The sequence below is a fragment of the Apteryx rowi genome, unplaced genomic scaffold, assembly GCF_003343035.1.
Source record: "Apteryx rowi isolate R43461 unplaced genomic scaffold, aptRow1 scaffold_29, whole genome shotgun sequence".
Taxonomy (NCBI): Eukaryota; Metazoa; Chordata; class Aves; order Apterygiformes; family Apterygidae; genus Apteryx; species Apteryx rowi.
In genome coordinates, this window is record NW_020449307.1 from 3,765,124 (window position 1) to 3,784,847 (window position 19,724).

Here is a 19,724-nt window from a genome sequence, read left to right on the forward strand (position 1 = left end):
TCCAGAAGGTAAAAAGATGTAAAGAATCTCAGCTTAAACACATCCAAACGATGGAAGAAAGATTGGCGTGTTTGACACAACTACTTGAATGGTAAGGTTTCAGCAATGACAGCAAGTTTCATCAGTTTCCAGTTCTCCTACAAGAAGTTCCCCTAGGGATAAAGGGCTTCGCCTCTAGTACGACCCACTGCCAGCACTGCAATTGCGGGGCAAGGTCAGAGCAGCTGCTGTTAGGCAACAGGCACAGGGAACAACAGTGCCGCTCTGCACTGGCCCTACTCAGCGGCAAGGGAAGGAGAGCAGCCGCCACCACAGGTCTGCTTGGTTGCTTCCTTACCCAGCTAGTGAAGACCCGGTCCAGCTCATTCCCCCTGCTCCTCCCATGGCCATTCATTTCTACAGTCCTTCAGCAGCTCTCCAGAAGTAAGCAAAAGGTATCCTAACTGCTACCAAGCAAGAACTTAAGATTTCAGGAAATCCACAAACAGTTCTTCCTCTATGAAGGTACAGAGCACTATTAATGGCCCACAGAAAGTTTCCCTAACATATACTGAAGTGTTCATTTCAAGTTCATATAGAATTGAGAACTTGCAGTTTAGAAACTTTGCCAACACTTAAACTTCCAGACAAGATATATAGAATCAAAGGGGGGGGGGGGGAGAATCACTATTTGGTAGCATTTTGAACTGCTACATGCATGTATAGCATTTAGTTTTGCAAAGAAAAAAGATATTGGTCAGCTTCAGGACACAATAACACATGAAATATTGCATAACTATTTAATGAAATCAAGGTTTAAATGACTTAGTTTATTCCAATTCCCAGCTTTAGTTTCAAGCTTTAACATCAAATCACATTCATAATTCCCAGCTTTAGTTTCAAGCTTTAACATCAAATCACATTCATAAAATACTTACAAATTCATCTTTATCTTGCCATCCCCAAATACCAACATTTTTTGGTACTAGCAGTTGATAAGGATATCTTCCCACTGCATATGAAGCACATGTTAAGTCTTCAGGTTGGCTCTGGAAGTCTTCACTAGCTATATATAGTCTGTCATTCTTCACAGTATTGTTAGAAATGGCATTATTCCATAAAAAGCCCATCAAATATTCACCATCACCAGTAATTATGGTGTCAGAAAGTAGCTGATTTGTCAAGTCAGCATTGCCAGTCTGAAGACTTACAAACCGTGACCTTAGTTCAGCCTGGGAATTTTGTCTGTCCAGTTTACGGGAATGTTCTTGTTCACTCAAAACATCTTCCATCAGCTCTAATACACGCCTCTCACTGCCTTGCCGAAATTCTGCAGCACCAGAAGAGGCACTGGGTATCTCATACGAAGGAGTAGCAGCGTATTTGTCTACCTGTTCTGGGTCAATACAAACTCCAAGCTCTTTGCCTGAGAAATTCTTGTGATCTGACTGCATTTGTTCACAACTTGTGGTCAAGTCATTCATTTGAGTGTTTAATAAGTAACTGGTACTTTTCAGTTCAGCAGGCTTTGCTTCTAACTCCTCTAAATTCCCATTAGTTAAAGCTTCTACATTGCCAGCTGACATGCTAAAAACAGTGAGATTTTCCTCCTTTGAGTCAATACTGACAGTGTGTTTCACTTTACCATTCTGAAGATTACGTTCCTTTAGGTCACATACATTTTTTTCATGAGCTTCTGAATGTTCTTCAGTAAAACACTCAGTAGAAACCAGGGTATTCATGAATTCTGTCTCTGGATCAGCACAGTTATTTAACTCAGGCTCTTTTACTACTTTATGATATACATGAGAATATGAATTTTGACATGATGTAGGTAAATAATTGTGAGCTTTATATAAAAGATTACTATTATCTTCATAATTTTTAGAGTAGGAATTTTGATGATGAGGTAAATCTTTATCGCAATTTACGGCATTTTTGCCATGATCATTAGCATCAGAATTCTGTTTAATGTTTTCTGCTTTGTCACTAATTGTCTTGTCTAGGTAAACTTCACATTCTGTCTGTTTTATAGATTCTACTACACCCCCAATTATTCCAGCAGAGTCAGTCCCAGCATTCCATTGACTTTCCACTACTTGGAAGGAACATATATCCTGGTGTTCGTCCTGTCCATTCAAGTCCATTTTATTCATATCCTCGTGTTGCAAAGACACAGAGGAAATACTGCTTTTGTTAACTGAGTCTGAGTAGTTGCATACTTTATTTTTGGATGCCTTTCGTGAAATCTGAAATTCTAGGCTCTTTTTCTTTAGAAATATTTCATCTGTGCTTGTGTTACGTAGCTCATGAGATGTCAAGAGGCCGTCACGTACCCATGATTGAGTTCTGCTCAAGCTACCAGTTTCCTCGAGCATGCCACCTGTTTGCTGAACGATACTCACACAGACATCTTCCTCCATGGTATTATGGCTTGGAGCTTCAGATGATGTCTTGTTTTCAGTGCAACCCTTAATTTGAGTTTGAAAATCAGAACTTTTTTTCAAGTTCCCCTGCATTTCAGTCACACTTGAAGCTTCACTGCTATGCAAAATTGTATTTGTGTGTTTCTCTTCATCCTTCAGGAATTCTTCCAACATGCTGTTGCATTCACAGGAATCAGATGCAAACTTCTGGCTATCACAATCAGTACTGTGAAGTGGTCTCATTTCCACATTAGAGTTTTGCTTACTTTCTGGCTTTAGGAGATAGTCATTTTCAAGAAGTTTTTCTACATTTTGACTCACCAAAAAGGAATCTCTGTCTGTTTCATGCAACTCTAATGATAATTTTAAGTTACTCCTTGTATTCTCTACCACACATTTAGTGTCTTGGTCACTTCTAGCAGTACCCACAAGTTTTACAGCATCACAGTTTCTATTAAGTGTTTCATTCCAACTGACACCATTACCTACTGTATCTACTTCCTTTTGTCCATTCTCCATGACCTCTTCATTACATACTTTCACTCTTAAGCCATTTGTTACCACATTCTCAGTATTTAACCTACGTCCTTGACAGCTGTTAGCCAGTAAGTTACCATAAGAAGATTGGATGTTCATACCACAATATTTCTTTGTTTCCTTTTTCTGCATGTTTGACCTCTCCTCTTTTTTACCCAGACACAGTTCTTTCTGTGAATTAAACTCAGCTTCCACTTGTGCTGATTGCTGCATTGGAAATTCCTTCTCAGTGCCTGCAGACCATGCCACACTGCACATTCCTTCATCAGTAACAGCTGAATTATCTACATCTGCTGCAATCTTTTTGTGCATGGTAGCTAGCACCTCTTCATCCACTTTCAGATCTTCAGCATCTACAACACAAATACTATAAAACTCCCAATCTTTTACATGTTTTCGGTTGTCTACATCAAGATAGGAAAAGATTGGAATTGTCTGTCTATGTGAACTTGTAACTTTTGGAAGGCTGTCACTCCTGCTGTCTTCAATGTTTACTACTGTTTCATTCTGTCTTGGATGGTTGCATGTAACTGGATAATCCTCCAGAAAACTCCTATTTAAGGTAATTTCATCCTGTAAGCCTTTGTCTAGGATCTCTGGTACGGGTGAAGTAGAAATAAGATCAGATGAGCAATGTTCTCCAACTATATTTTCATTATTAATATAGCTGTTAATATTTTCTGTATTGTTCATATGCTGAGCATTAGAGTTTTTAGGTACTCCTTTGTTAACAAGCTCCTCTCTCTTTTCTTCACTTTTCTGCAGATTGTCATGCGTACCAGAGACCTTAAGGAGATGACTAAAGGAATTAAAAAAGCTGAAAGGTCTGTCATACGTTCTCCTAGAGACGCTCTCACAGGGAATATTATCCACACTTTTGTATGAAGGATACTTTGCTTTCCTATCCCAGAACCCAAATTTAGAATTTGATGCCATGCAATTGTCAGTATGAACACACTCAGCGCTGACTAATGAAGCTGCCCCATTAACAGTCCTTCCCACTGTATTCAGATCCTTGCTTTCCACAGTTCCTAAAATCAAAGATAAAGTTTTACTTATCCTTGACTCTGGTGCTTCCTCTTCCACAGATTTTTGTAACAAGCTGGTTTTCTCCTCATTTGTGCTGTTATTCAATTCTTTACTGAAGCAGCAGCCCATGATTAGCAAGTTCTGTCAAAGGAGTCCTCTCATTGCAAATCACCTTTCTCTATACACTAACTTTCTACTGCTCCTGAAGAGACAAGCCAACACCCAGCAGCCAAAAATAGCACGTTAAAACCATGCAGGAGGTTCACATGTCATTGCCACTCAAAGTCCAAATCCCAGTTGTTCAGCAATGTTTTAATATTTTATCATATGTACTGCAACATTCAAGCCAAATAATTTTCCTGATGAGACTACAGACCATTTACAAGTACTACAAAGTCTCCTGAACTTTCATTATTTGATTTCCTGAAGTTTTCTTCATCCAAACCATTAAAATATTTGAGTGTGCATGTGTGCCAAAAGCTGTTTTCCTTTAAGTTTTATATATCCTACCATACAAGGATAAATGCAATCTGGCTTCACATGTTTAAGTCTGAAGACAAAATTATTAGTGGAATCTACTAGATCAAACAAGTTTTATACCATTTTCTCCTTCTCCTCCCTCCCCCCACAGCTGAGCCTACACCAAGTTTGCTCCTTTAGGAAAAAACAGTCTAAAGATAGATAAGACCTCATGTATTCCATTAAACACTCATTGTACATTATCAGAAGCTAATTCTGTTCCAAGCCTTTTTTTTTTATCATTATCTGCATTAAAAAAAAAACAAAAACACACACATAATCCCTCAGTGAGGCCTCAAGGCCTCACAAAATCATATAGCTATTTTCTGGTACTGTGGCAGGATTAATTATACTTGATCTCCAAAAAATTTGTGTATTCTGTTACAGAAAACCTCTAAGGTAGGAGATTTAACAAATAATTTGAATAAAGTCTACCACTTCCAAAAGTCTGTCAACAATGTTTTCTTTGCTGTACTTGAACAGACTTCTTTTTAACCTCATGACAACAATGCATCTTTTCAGCATATTTGACTCATTAATATTTAGAAGAATTAATTCTACTGTTTAGAGTAATGAACCAAAAAAAAGCAGCAAACTTTTCTTCCCTGCTGGTACCTGAGAATTGAGGGGAAAAAAAGTGATGCTGCACTGAACCACAGTACGCAGAACCATACTGAATTAAAATCAGGTGGAAGGACCTAAGAGAATACAAAACTGCTTTTATTATCCCAGACTGTTCCAAATCTTATGGTAATAACTTGCAAAATACAAGCTAGTATCGAGCAAGCACAGAGGCACTCTAGAAACTCAAATGTTTCACTTCAGGTAGTCTGCACTGCAGTCATTCTGTGAAGCACTCCTGCAGTAGTAATAGTAGAGTTTGCACATTAGCAGCATAAAATAGGTTAGAGATGAATCTCCCTGCAAATCTGACAAGTAATGCTTAAGGTGTGCTGCAGGAATAAACTGCATCCACAGAGTTGAGAATCTGAAATCATTAATCTCTATTCTTTACAAAGTGTGAGATGTTTCTATCCCTGTTTCTGAAGCTTCTGCAAAGTGTCTGAATATTTCAAGTAGTTTCTTAGCTGATTTTGCTCTATATTTGGTATATGAACACTGTGTGTAACAAAAAATTACTACACCTGTAATGTAACTGGCAATATGGCTTCTTCTCCCCAAACTTGTGTGCTGCTCATGGGACAAATGAATCAAAAAAGAAAAAAAAGATGTACTTCCGTACTCCTAAACACAGGTTACTATACATTTAAACATCACAGATAGAGTCAGACTTGCATACGTGAAAGGCCTGTGCTTCAGAGGAAGCATTCTGCTCAGCGCTAATCCTCTGGCCAGTAAAAAGGTTGCTGCACTGGCTGGGGAATACATCCCCTCCTCGGCAAGCCCGCCCTGAAATTGCAGGGTAACAAAAGCAGAAGACTATCCTGCCCCCCAGGTTATCTAATATGTGAAGCGTCACAAGTCCCTGCAGATATATTGTTCTTAAGGATAGGAAGTCTGATGCATCATTGCTGCCATCTGCTGCATTTTTTTTAATTCTCTCCTGGGACAAAGTTATTCAACACGCCTGTATCTAGCTTGATTCAGACTTAAAACTATGCCAAGTCACTCCTTTCTTCAGCTTTCTCTGGAACAAAGTACAGGGAAAGGAGGAGGGAGGGTGTTTATAATTTTTTTTTTTTTTGAAGAAATGCCATAAGCAAACAAATTCAACTGTTTTTAATGCCAGCATAAAGTCACATCAATACTTGCAAAGTTTGTAACTCATCAGGTAAAAGTGCGATTTTCCCCCCTGTGATTTAACTATTATTAACTACATGTAGAGAGAAAAGCTTTCTAGAGAGGAACAAAGTGCCTTTAAGAGAGAGACCAGGGCAAAGTCCACTCTCCCAGTGCTCTAACAAGCAATTCTGCTATCAACCAACCAGGAGAAAATGGGTGAAACAGTTCAGTTGAGCAGTTGCGCCTTGCAGTTTTCCCCTGCTCTCCTCTTTACTCAAAGGCTCGTTTTGTGCTTGTTCCTTTGGTTTTAGCTAAGAGCTCTGGGGTAATTTGTTTTTAGTTATCTATAGTGAACATTTAAGTTATTCTTCAACACTGTTTACAGAGGGATCACCATAAAAAACAACAGAAACTTAAGCAGAAAATGCCCACACTATTGGTGTTATCACCTGAGGCTGGTTGTTGAACTTCCAAAACTCAGGAAGCCTTAAAAGCCTGCTGGCTAAGCTAACCATCTCCACCTGACCCAAGAAGCACTTCTGAGCAACACTGTTTGTGCTCTGTCATTTCAGAGACTAAATCAGCTGGGGGGGAGGGCTGTATTTAGGCTCTTGGATGAAAAGCTTCCCGTATACTCAGAACTTAAATAGGTTTTCCCTCTCCATGAAACAAAACCATTCTGAAGCAACACTTTCATGTCTTTAAAAATTTATTTTTTACTAAGTAAAGTCCTATATTCTGTACACAACTAAGCAGGAGGCCAGAAATCAACACGCTTATTAATAGCATACCTGCAAGTCCACTTTCATTTCTACATGGGCCTCTTAATCTTGCAAACAGATAAGGGTTTGCCCTATATATTTTCTTATAAATGTTAGTTTTAAAATACAGTCTAGCCTTCAAGTTACCTTAGCACAAGTTAAAACAATCCTTATAACCTTCTCACATCTAACTTCATTTCTCCTTTTTCTGCAGTCAAGTCAAGCAACTAATCAGTCCTCAAGCAACACTGATTACACGACACTAGGGCACTAATCTGATGCCCTGCCCACCACCAGTTATGGGAAGAGATGTCACAGCATCACTACTACAGGTTTCAGGGAACAGCTGCTCAGATTGTTTCACTTTCCCTCTGACATATCAAGGTTAAGTGGACTGTTAAATTTTAAGTAGATATTTTACACATTAAATCGACCAATTACCATTAGAAGTCATCTAAACCTGCAGAATTATTCACCACACCTTCCTTATGTTCTATATGTATGATAACACAACAGAAAAAGTGAATGTTGAGCAGTATTGATGCTTCAGGATCCTGCACATGCTCAGTTTAATTTCTTCCATTTCTATATTACACAATTCATGATGTCTTGAATTATCAAATGACACTTGTTAAACTGTTGCTAAACTCTTAATTGGTACATACTATAATGCTGTGTATTGATAAATGATATAAGGATTACAGGTTATACTGAATTTTCACAGAACTATTACACAGCATTCTATGTTAAACTAGCAAAATTGGTTTCCTCAATGCCCTTTGGTTTCTCTGTCAAGATCATTCTTGAATGGACTGCAAAAGAATTTTAGAACAACACAGACTAGCTCAAGAGCTCTAAAGCCAAGACATCCTTCCATACGATCTCCTGCGAAAAACTTCTTAGGAAGTTCAATTAAGTTTCCATCACAAGTTTTCAGGCTTGCCAGTCCTAAGCACAAGAAAAATATCAAACAAGTTGATTGAACCTGTAGTTAAACTGCCTATAAAAATTGACAAAACCCAGCAAACCACGGAAGTTCAAATTTCCATTAACAGAAGCCCAGGATATCACCTGAAAATGAATTAGACAGATTGTGGGCAACACTCTTACTGTGATCAGACAGCAAGGTTTATAAGGGATCATAGTCACATTGTCCACTGGAACATACCAACATTTGAAGAAACTGTTGCCACCTGATGACAAGAATCCCTCCTAAAGCTTAATTTCAGAAAAAAACCCCTCAAATCAGATCTTTGATTCAGCCAAATGAAAAAAATCATTTGATCCTTGGAATAGTTATTAGAGAGGCCACATATTAACCAAAGGCAGATATGAAAGGGGAAGAATTTAGGATCAGTGCACCAGGAAAAAAGCCTGTGTCTTCAGAACTGAAGGCTAGGTCACTCCTGCCGGGCAGAGACAGGTCATTATTACTAAGCCAACTCTGCTGTGGGATTTGGGTCTTGGCCTCTTTCCTCAGAGGGTAACCTCAAATCCCTAGCAGCAAAATGTACTAATCCAAAAGAACAGAAAAAAGTAAGTCAAAAGCAAGTTGAACATTACTTAAACATTGACTCCCCTGGGTTCAGTTGGACCAGGGCTTTCTTACAAAGGATAATTATCAATCAGGATACAAAAGAATCCAATGACAGATGTCACCTGAAGTGACAACAAAGCTTGCTTCTAGGGAAAAAAAACAAAAACACCAAATGCCAGTATATGTAAGTCCTAGATTTATCAAAGCTAAGAATCTGTTAGTGTCTCCTAATGTTATCTACCCCTAGTCTGCAAGTGTAAGCTACTATTAACGAGGAATTCAGGAGGATCCCCAAGTTGCCAACTTTTATTTCACTTAACTTGAATGTGAAGCTCCAGAAATTCTGCTGTTGAACACTGCTGAAATCAGCCAAATTCAGGAGGAGCTGCTGTTGAAATCAACTCTACTAGGCTTGAGAGCAAATGACATTGGCATTAAATAGCAGATATATTCCTATTTTGACAGATATTGCTGGCTAGAAGAAATGGCTACCTCTCTTACCATCAGGTTCAACCTTTGAAAACTGTTAGTAAACAAGTAACCTGCATTCCATTAACATAAGCAACCCTGGCAAGTGATTTCTGGAGGGTTTTATCATGGTAAAAGTTACAATATCAAAAATTTAGTTTTAATTCAGTCACCATTGAGTGTGGAAAGTATATTAAGTTTTGGTCTTACCAAGATAATAGACTGACTACGGCCATAGATAGGAAAACATATTTATTATTATTTACAGATAAGAGTTCCTTATATAATCATTTGAGAACTCAAACCAGTAACTATGGAGTTATTTTTCCAAGATCTAGAGAGATGCCTGAAAATTCCCAGTAGAAATTCTACAGCCTCTTGAAGTGTCAGAAAAGCACTTAGACTAATCACCACCAGATCCTATAAGAGCAGAGCCAGAATGGCTAGGAAAGGTAATTCAGCATATTTCTTACAAGTTTATGTTTAAAAACAAACAAACAAAAAAAACAACCAACCAAAAAGACAAAAAGGACTCTTGGAGATCTTGCTAGATACCATGACAACAAGGCCTCATACCAAATATTCTCTGCAGTAAGAATGTGAGATATGTAAATCTACACTTTTATGCAGGCTAAGACAAAGTCTAGGCTTCTGATCTCAGAACAATTAAGATGAACAAGAAAAAGCACATGATCTAAGTTGACACAAAGCATGTACTTGCTAAAAACAATTCAATCAGAACTTCAGAAGTTTCTCTTTCCTACTTCCCACTTTTTGGAAAGTTGAAATGTTTTAAGGGCATTAGTCTGCTAATTTCTCCCTGTAACTCCATGAAGCCTTACTGAAAGGCTTGTTCCCAGACAATGAAGCAAATGTTGTTTGTTCCCTCCCAAATTAAGTCCTTAAGTCCTGGCAAAATATACTCATGCATGCATGCATGCCATTATGAAAGAGGCCACCTTTAAAACAACCCTTTTAACAGCATATATTGGCAATGATCCTGATATAAAAAAGTACCCTTATGATACAGCACACACATGTACATGATACTGTATAATTTTAAAAAGCTTGAGAAGTTATAGGTCACATCTTCTTGAAGTAAAATACTCAGAAAAGGAAAAGCTTTCCTCTCAAAAGAGTTAGCTACTTCAAAAGCAGCATTATAGCACTACAGATAGATTCCAAGTTACCCAAATTGACAATGAAAGAGTCTGTTTTGCTATGGAAAAAACCTGACATTTTCCTAAAATTGCAAGAAATGGCTATTCTTTTTTTCTCCAAAGCGGTATGGAAGAGCAGAATTTGAAATTTAGATCCAAGTTTTCACATGTATCTTTATAAGAATGTCTTTGTATGTCAAATTAAAAGAACTAGCATCAATGGAAAGACTAATCAAATTACCTTTAATTCTAATGCACCTTTTAAAAGTGCACTACAAGTTGCAAGCTGTTGAAGCAAATTTGCAAGTGCCTCTTACTGAAGTTTACACACCGAAACATGTGGCAAACAACTATTTCAGAATTTCAACAGTTTCTTGGAATTAAGTGCTTGAATATAGAACATCATAAAAGCTCAACTTTCTAAACTACGGCACAAAATTTTCCTCAACTTATTCATCTACTTTAAACAAAATTCACATCTGAGAGAGGCAGAACAGAACGGGAGTGAAGAGATCCCTGAATACCATATTTTTTGGAAAAAAGGAAAACACTGGCTTGATTAGCAAAGAAAAGCAAAGCACAAGTTTGAAGTGTTTGATGAAATGCTCCTGCAATGCAGTGATTGCGGCAAGGTAAGTTTAAGCAAGAAGGATTTGATAATGCATAGCACTGACTTTAAGTGCCTAGTAGAACATGCACTGAAATCCTTCAAGATGGCCTAAGGGGCGATATTCATCCCAATACGTTGTTAATGATCAAAGATGAAAACATGTCACTATGAGCTTACACACAATTCAAGTATTCAGTCTGCTTAAAAGATGTTTGTAACATTTCCTGCAACATGCATACATGAAGCCCTCTCCACTGTATGATCTGCCAAAAGCATCCCATAAAGCAACTTACTGGATCCTACACAGTAGCACAGAAGTACCAGCACATACCATTTGGCAGAAATGACTAAGCAAAATTCCTGTTAAAGAATGTAATTGCTATTTTATAGGTTTATGTCTTTACAATTACAGATACACGCCAACAGCATTTCCTGTTGAGATACACTTTATATGTTAACCTAAGTGAGCTAGACTCTAACTCAAGATTGGTAATACAATTTCTATATAGCCTAAAAATTCCTGTTCTCCTCCTGGAGTGCAAACTCCTGTAATTTGCAATTTATTTATATTCCCTTGTCAGGCTGACAAAAACAGTGTTTTGAGACTCCAATTGGGTATGGAGATGTAGCCACCTTTAAAAGCTCTAATCTGGCATTTTATGCTGCAATACTATAAACTAATTGTCTTCTACTAACATATTCTGAGATACAATTCTGATTAAGACATACTAAAAACCTGTTTCATACAGCACATATACTAGGGGAATATGTAATTATGATAATACTTACTAGATGAGAACCGTCTTTAACTTCTTGTACTTGCTGCACCTGCGGTTCAGCCACAACTTTAGTGTCCTGATCAGAAGTCATGAGCTGTCTGCTTTTTGGCTGCTCAGAGAGAACTTTACTGGTCACCTTTGTAAGCTGCAGAAATATGAAGACAAAAGACTCCATAAGAAGTTGTTTAAATTTCACCAAATTCACAGCCATTCAAAAAGTGCCATGCTGATTCAGACCAAAGGTCCAATTTGCACCCAACACAGTTTAGGGAAAATGTTATGGTATCGGGCAAGGATAAAGCGATCTTGCACATGCATTCTGCTTCCGGTAGTTGGCTGTCCAGGGACTGCAGATGAACAGTAAGCAGAACACTTGCCATAGCACCGGGCAGGGAAACTCCACTGGGAAAGTTTCATTTGATTCCCACCTTAATTATTCAGATTGTTTTTCAAACCATGCCTTCTTTATACCACTTGGTAGACATTTTTCTTCACTTAAGACACATCCTAGTCACAACCAGACTTTTGTCTTTTACAACTACTCTGACAGTCATTTAATCTTAGCAAATTAAGAAACATGTTACAACAGTTCTACTATATTAGTAACGCTCAACAAGTTGTTCTGCTCCATCATCCTAGAATGTTATTTTGATTAGACAGGTAGAAAAATGAGTAACTTAAGTATTTGACAGCAACTCAGCTTTGAAATTTGAGGATTATTATTTAATACTGTTATTTTAAAAGACATCTGGTCTTTAAAAAAAAGGGAAGACTCATTTCTGAGACTTCAAACTTTTAAGTAAATATTGGGATATAAAATCAGGGTAGGGTTTCCTCCCCCCGCCGCTTTCTTTTTTAAGAGGACTATGAGCGAGTTGTAATATCCTTTCCAATTTATCTCCCCAGAAATTCCAGTGCTGCATCTCTACCATCATCATGTGAGAGAACTCTATTTCTTCAAGCTGGTGACACTCAGCTTTAGGGTGATATTCTGTGCTATCTGCTAAAAGAAAGTAAAAATTTGCAGCACATGGAAGACAAGCAGTACAATTCCAGTCCTCAGCAGCATAAGCTCCTTTTAAGATATTCTGCATGATTCCAAGAGATTGGAGTTAAAAGTATTTCCTTACTCTATGGCATTATGGCCTTCCATTGCCATCTCCTCTACATTAAATTTTGAAACGAACAAAAGCAAGTGTCTTCCACACAAGTGATTTGATACATTCCAAAATCTTCAAATAAAATTACAACACTCATCGATGTGACAAACCAATTCGAATGTCTGTATTATGGAGTAATTCATAAGATAAGCTATTTTGCCAATGTTGTTGAAGAAACAAGTATACTGACACCCCAGACAGGACTACGTATTCATCTTAGAGGAACAGTTGGTTATCATTGCATGCTATTGATGTAAGAATCAGCATGAAAAACATGTTTTTCAGAAAAACACATGCATTATGTCACTGTTATACTCCCAGTTTTTCATGAGTAACACCCTGCCACTCATCTTGGAATGGAAGCTATTCAAGAAAGGGAGAAATGAAGTAGAAAATAAAAATTGGAAGCTATACCCACTCTACACAGAGAGCGTTATACACATGTGCACATGTGCGCACACACAGTCCAAGGAGCAGAAACCCTGGAAATCATTTGGGATGTTTTATTTCATAAAATAACAAAGAAACATCCTCAGGATGAAAACAAGTGAACATAAATAGCTATACTCTCTTTTGTTCAAATTCACACATGGGAAGCTATATACACATTAACAAAGCAGAAGGTGTCTAAGCTCCTTGAGGAATACTTCTGCTGAATATTCTATATAGCAATTGTTCTTAGACTTTTAAAATTTTGGATTAATATTTTTCTAAAAAGAGTGTAAGACCTCGTATGCATTTCATGCTGACTATATATAATCTACATTGCTCTTCATACTAACCTTGTGCAGGAACATTAGCCCAGATTCACAAGCTAAACTCCACTTTACAGATACACAAACATGTTTTAGTCAATAATGATACCTACTTTGCATTTTGGTCCCCAAAACAATGCCAAGGTGCTTCTTTGCATCCCTGTATGTTGCCTGCTTATCTCATCCATTCCCATTCCCTTCTAGGCTCAACACGTCTCCTTGGAATAAGTCTCTTCCATCCTCTGAACTATGCAGAGTTAGCACCAGTACTTTGTAAACCCATGGATTACAGAAGGAAAACAGCTAGGATCATGTGATTCTAACAAACAAGAGTAAAGTTCCACTACACACATACCCTTTAAAGCATTTGCTGACTGGCCATCAAGAATATTCAGCTAAATCATTAATTTAGGTTGAGGGTAGACAAGATGTTAGCCAACCTGATAGGTAACACATGACTGCAACATGCACATTGCTGGTGGCTAGTCCAAGAAATTCAAAGTTACAATAAGAACAACACATCATTCTACTGCTTTTCAGAAGTCCTTCAGATGAGATTCCATCTAGATCTAGTCCGAGTCTAATGTAAACTCAAGGTAGCTTTGTTTGGATTACTCAGACTAATAATCATATTCTTATTAGTCACACAGCTTTGTCATGATATACACCACATCTAAATCCACTAGCCATATGAACAAGTTATTGTTATTTTAATAACAGTGAGGCCAAACCCATATATTTAAGTTGCATTTCTACCATTCAGGATCAAAACCAGGTGAGATACTATTATAATCTCTTTCAAGAGGATATTCAGCCTGCCTTCTAAGTCCTGTGCTTTTAACAATGACCAATTATTGCCATTCTGAAAACAAGCAAGCCATAATGGAAGATGCCAAACACAGAAGGGGTTTCCTTTGCAATCTTCTTCATTTAGTATGTCACACTGTCACAAGTCCCCAGGATGTCAAGTGCTCTGCTGCAAAGTCCCAAACGTTGAGATGTAATTCAGCACCAATGCGTGTGCTGAACTGTTCTGCTAAGTTAGTTACAGAAGCCTCGCCACCACAAACTTGCCACTTGCTAGTCCCCCAAATCACAAAACCTGTACAACAGCAGGCTTCTTTGACTATCATGTCAGAAAATAAAGTACTTGCGGAACAAGCAGTGTTAATCACAAATTGTTAAAGGCTCTGTTCACAGGATGTTCTTTAGCATGTTTTTCATTCTAATGATATTACTATAGCTATCTTCATACCGAAACTCATTTATAGGGACAAGAATCAGTATCTGGCAGTGCTAGCAACTACAGATCAGGACTGATTGTTTGGAAGACAGTTTATCCTCTTTTGATGCTAATTTAATAGTCAAAATAGCAAATTGGTAACCATATCTCTGAATACATATTGCTGTAATAAGCAGGAGACATTTAAGAGAAAACACCAAGTCATCAGACCCCTTTGGGATACAGATGCTAATACCTGCAGCAGAACACTGAGGAGCATATTTTTTCATTTAAACTATTAAAAAAAGAAAAAAAATTCAGAGGTACACAAACTTTTAAAGAATCTTTTAAAGAAGATTCCTAGTCTACAGAAAGCAGATTCACAAAAAAAATACATACCTCCCACAAATTATGTCTAGTCATATATTCTGCACAATGGCCCACATTTATGAATTATGAAGTATGCAATTATGATTTTGTAATATTACATAACATTTTAATTCTGTAAATACGTACACTAACCTTAATTTTGCTTCTGACTTGTCATTTGGTCATCACACACAGTAATTAGTCAAGTTCAACAATTTCAGATACATTATATGAAGATCGAAGTTATTTCGAAGACATGAAAATACTTATTTCCAGAACAGCCCAATCCAAGAACAACTAAATGGATTTTGCTCAAGCTTATTAAAACAATTTGATCTTGGATTGTAAGGAGGCAAAACACTTAAGCCCCCAAAATTAATATAGGTGAAAACATGTTTCTTTAAAAAACTAACATTCAACCATGAGGTCCTTATTATCCCCCAAACTACAAAACACTACTCAGGCTGCTAAATTAGTAATTACAGTAGGAAGGGGAAGAGTGCATTAATATAGCTATTTTTTCATTAGAATGAAGACCACGGGGACAGTAACTCTTCACCAGGACCTGCACAGGATTGGTCTCCATGGGCACCTGATCAGCAGCAGTTAATCTGAGGAATTACAAGAACCTTCTGAGTGTGGGCTGAGCCCACCTGGCAGTGCGACACAGGACGCACACGTTTCAGCCTCCACTGAACCGACTTCCCTCTGAAACAGCTACAGTCATCTTCGCACACATAAAAAAGTTGACACCATGATTCTTTACAGACAGACATTTTAAAGTGAGTCTTATTAGAGGAATTCCATGATTTTAGAAGATACTGTATGCCAAATAGATATGTGCCATGAGATGCATACAACTACATGATTGTTCTTGTCCGTATACCAAAACAACCAGATAAGAGCCTGCTCTCAACCAAAAGCCACGTGTGTGTAATTATGGTGCCAACATCAGACTAACCTTTGCACTACATATTAATTTAGGTTTAGGTATCTTAAAGTATTGGCAGAGTAAATGTTCAACTATCCACAGATATTTATAAAAACACTATATTCACATAYACTACCAACCTTGCAAGCATCTGGGAAGAGAAAACTACTCGATTGTTATATTAGCCAATGAAAAATAAATTTCAGACAGGAAACCACCTGGAATGACTACTTAATACAGGCCCCATAAAACAAAACCAAAGAAAACTCAGTCCTGTGTATGCCCCTAGCTCCCCACTTCTGCTTTTATTAGAAGTAGTCCCTAATTTTTCTAATTCATATTCTAAGTATGCTTTTATGTAGTCTGTTTTGCTATTCAGAGTTGCAAGAGTAGAAGTAGCAGCATGCATTCTCTCAATCAAACCAGCCAGACAGATCTGTTATTTAAAAACATGCAAACCCCAAAACAATGCTCTAGGCCTGAGGTCTTGCCTGCCAACTTTCAGCCCAGAGTACTCAGCCCTTAAAAAGAGATTTATAAATGCAAGTGCTGACAACTAACTTTAGCACTGCAAACAGCAACACCATAAAACAAAAAGCTCACTAGAATAAAAGATCTTTTCACTGCTCTTCCAGCAAGCACAAACAAAAATAGATTTGAGTTTGGCTTTGTGCAGAACTCTTCCTCACAAACATTTTAGAAACTTTAAACACAGATTAAGATAAACTTTTCACAAGGCTAACACAGAAATATACTTCCAGTAACATGAGAAAGCCTTAAATGTTTGCAAAACAGAGGTGCACTTGTTAACTCAAGCCTCATAACAAACTTGCAGTTGTAGGCCAGAAGCCCTCTTTCTACTGTCAGAGATAACATACTTTCTCACCATCTTTCACACCCTCATGTATCTGTAAGGAACTATGACACCACAGCAGAAGCAATCAGAATTACCCAACTTCAGCTTCAAAACAAGTTCCAGCACCTGGCGAAGACAGCACACAGCTGGTTTATTACTGTAAGGAAAAAAATAATAAAAAAGAAAACTAATACCTTTTGATCACCAAGTTAGCAACATATAATACAAACCCCTTTTTATAGTTTAACGCAGAAATAGAGTATTTAACAGAGAATGGAAACACAGTATTTAATCTCAACTTCACTTTCCTAATTTACCATGAACCAGAGAGTCTTAAGCTAATGAACTAGAAGAGTCTGAAACAGTGTTTAGTTTAGAAAATTACTTAAGACCTAATGTCCTAGTTGCTATGAGAAATAACAGACGCCTTTTCCAAAAGCAGTAGTTTCACACAGTAACTCACATTTAGCAAAGTTTACCTTTTTAAAAATCTGTTTCCAAAAATGTTTTGAATACTCGAGGCCTATGCAAAGTGTCAAGAGTTAATCATGCTCAATCCAGGTAAAGCTTCTAACACAGGTGCAGAACAGAACTTAAGCTCATAGAACATCAGCAAGGAGACAGAAAAAAAAAATTTACATCCTAACCCTGAAGGGTTGCAGGTTTTTCCTCCATCTTAATGTTCCGAGAAGGGATACAAATTGGAGCTTACCATTTTAATCCCATGGCTGTTTTAGAAAGGTCTCAAACAAAGATTTCAGCTGCTAATGCAGGAGTTGCACCATCATCCCACTGCATGGGACAAGTTTTACCATTTTATATAGGAAGGAAAAAAAACCAAAACAAAAACCCAAACCACCTTACAAAGCTTAATCATTTTGCTGGTCCTCACAGAAAGCCTGTAACAGAGCTGTAAGTGGATCATGGATTTCCATCTTCCCTTTCAAAACTGGAAGTCACTCTTTACAGAGCAGCAGATGCAACAAGTAACATATCAAAGGGTGGTATTATTTAAAATGAAATATAATATTAAGTGGCTACATTATCATAGCAGACAAAATATCCGTGAAAGAAAAATCTAACAGCCCAGAAGAGCACATCTGTCAGCAGTGATTTCCACAATCATCATTCTTTGTCTACAGAAGTTGTAAGCTCTGTATTACATAACAGTGCTTAAAAAGTTGACATGACATAAATGTTTAGTCACAACATGCGTCTACAGTAGTGTATTCAGTATCTAACTTCTATTTTAAAAATCAGCACAGGGCTCAATTTGTTTAACTGCTGACTCTCTGAACAGCAGGGGGAAAAGTTGAAAGTTTCATCCCTGGAGCTTAGCTTGACCACATGCCCAAACATTATCGAAGTCTGCCAGATGAATGTTTCAGAAAGTGCATACATTCAGTGTAAGCGCCAGTATGACGACTGGAAAGTCAGGTCTCCCAAAACCCAAGAGAAGTGCAGTCTGATTTGCTTCAGTTTTCTTTCCTGCCAAAAAGATTGCTTTTGCCCAGGAATCCCCAGCAGCACCCGAACCCAGGGAGCCTTGTCGCTCCTGAAGAAGAGCGGCCGTGAAGGCATGTGGGGAGGGCTGAGCCCTCCAACCTGACGCTTGGCAGACATAAGGCATTTTAAAACCACATGGCAACCAGCTCTCTGCAAGAAACACAATGCACCGGAAAAATCACCTAAATTCTAATGCTGCAACATTTTTAACATTCAGTAATAGAAAACACTGGCTCTGAGAGTTTAAAGCTGCTGCTGTATTTCTACTCAACAGGTTTTTAAAAAAATCTGTTTTATAAGGTTGATAGCTTCCAAAACTGTCTGATTTTTGTAATTCTGTTAATCATCTCTTCAAACTTAGTAATTCTCCTCTAAGAGTGGTTGCAATTTCAAGAGAAACAGTGAATTTTCCTATTTAAAGAGAAGGGTGAATTTCCCTATTTAAAGATCTATCAAACTTTTCTGTATTAGATTTCACAAGTGATTTGTAATTCTATCATTTACTAAGCTTTCTGATCCTAATTTGCACGTAAACACAGGCAATGGTACTGCAGACTAGAACTGATCACTCTGCTAGTCCAGAAATTCAGATTGTTACAATAATTGCTTGGTATCTCTTGGACAACTAACAAGTTACTAAACAAATGTGATAAAATACCAAAGAAACCTGATACTGGTAAATAAGTACTCTATACAGAAGTATACGAAAAAGTCTTTCTATCAAATGCAAAAAAAATACTGTGGGGAAAAAAAAGGCATAAAGTTGGACTTATTCAATCACCTAATCTCAAACATTAGGAAGGAAGATCTTAGTAGTACACACAAGATAAGGGGATGACCCTAACCAGCAAACAACCCTGAACATCATTTTTAAGTCTGTTTTTTTATGCACTGTATTTTTAAAAGGAAATACAGTGTCTATATTTAGTTTTAAAAGGTCTTGCCCAGATTGTTTGTGGTCGTCTTGCACATCAAGAAGGTAACTTCTACATCCAGGAACTATCAGACGCACACTCAAACATCACTCACAAAATACACTAATCAGCCTGCGCAACACACCCTGTCAGTAATGCAATGCATTACATGTTTCAGAGTATATAATCTAAGAAATCCTGCCATTTAAGAACACTAAGAGGACCCATCAAATCCAGAATAACTGACAGGGAAGAAATTTTTGTACCAGATTAGAGTATCACGTGCCTCGAAGACAAATGTAATTGTGTCATGAGTTCCCAGTTCGCTTACAGATTGTTTTCAATTTTCAAACCTGAAGCAGCACTTTCCTGACCGAAGACTGATGCACATAACATTAAAAAGAACAGCTTATTAATTAACTGGGGTTGCTGTATGCAGCACATCCATCACAAAGCCACAGAC

At 37.6% G+C, this 19,724-nt stretch overlaps 1 protein-coding gene across 2 annotated transcripts in view; it reads right to left on the reverse strand.

The window, feature by feature from the left end:
* The window catches only part of LARP4B (La ribonucleoprotein domain family member 4B), a 38,608-nt gene extending 26,915 nt beyond the window's left edge, over window positions 1-11,693 (reverse strand). Inside the window, exon 1 of one of the 2 annotated variants that reach the window (XM_026069250.1) lies at window positions 11,559-11,693. In XM_026069250.1, coding sequence (XP_025925035.1) covers window positions 11,559-11,639 — 81 coding nt within the window. In that variant the 5' untranslated portion in view covers window positions 11,640-11,693. Of the gene's footprint in view, window positions 1-917; window positions 4,189-11,558 lie in introns of those variants that run through there. The other variant, XM_026069251.1, reaches the window with a different exon arrangement.
* Window positions 11,694-19,724: the final 8,031 nt, after the last annotated feature.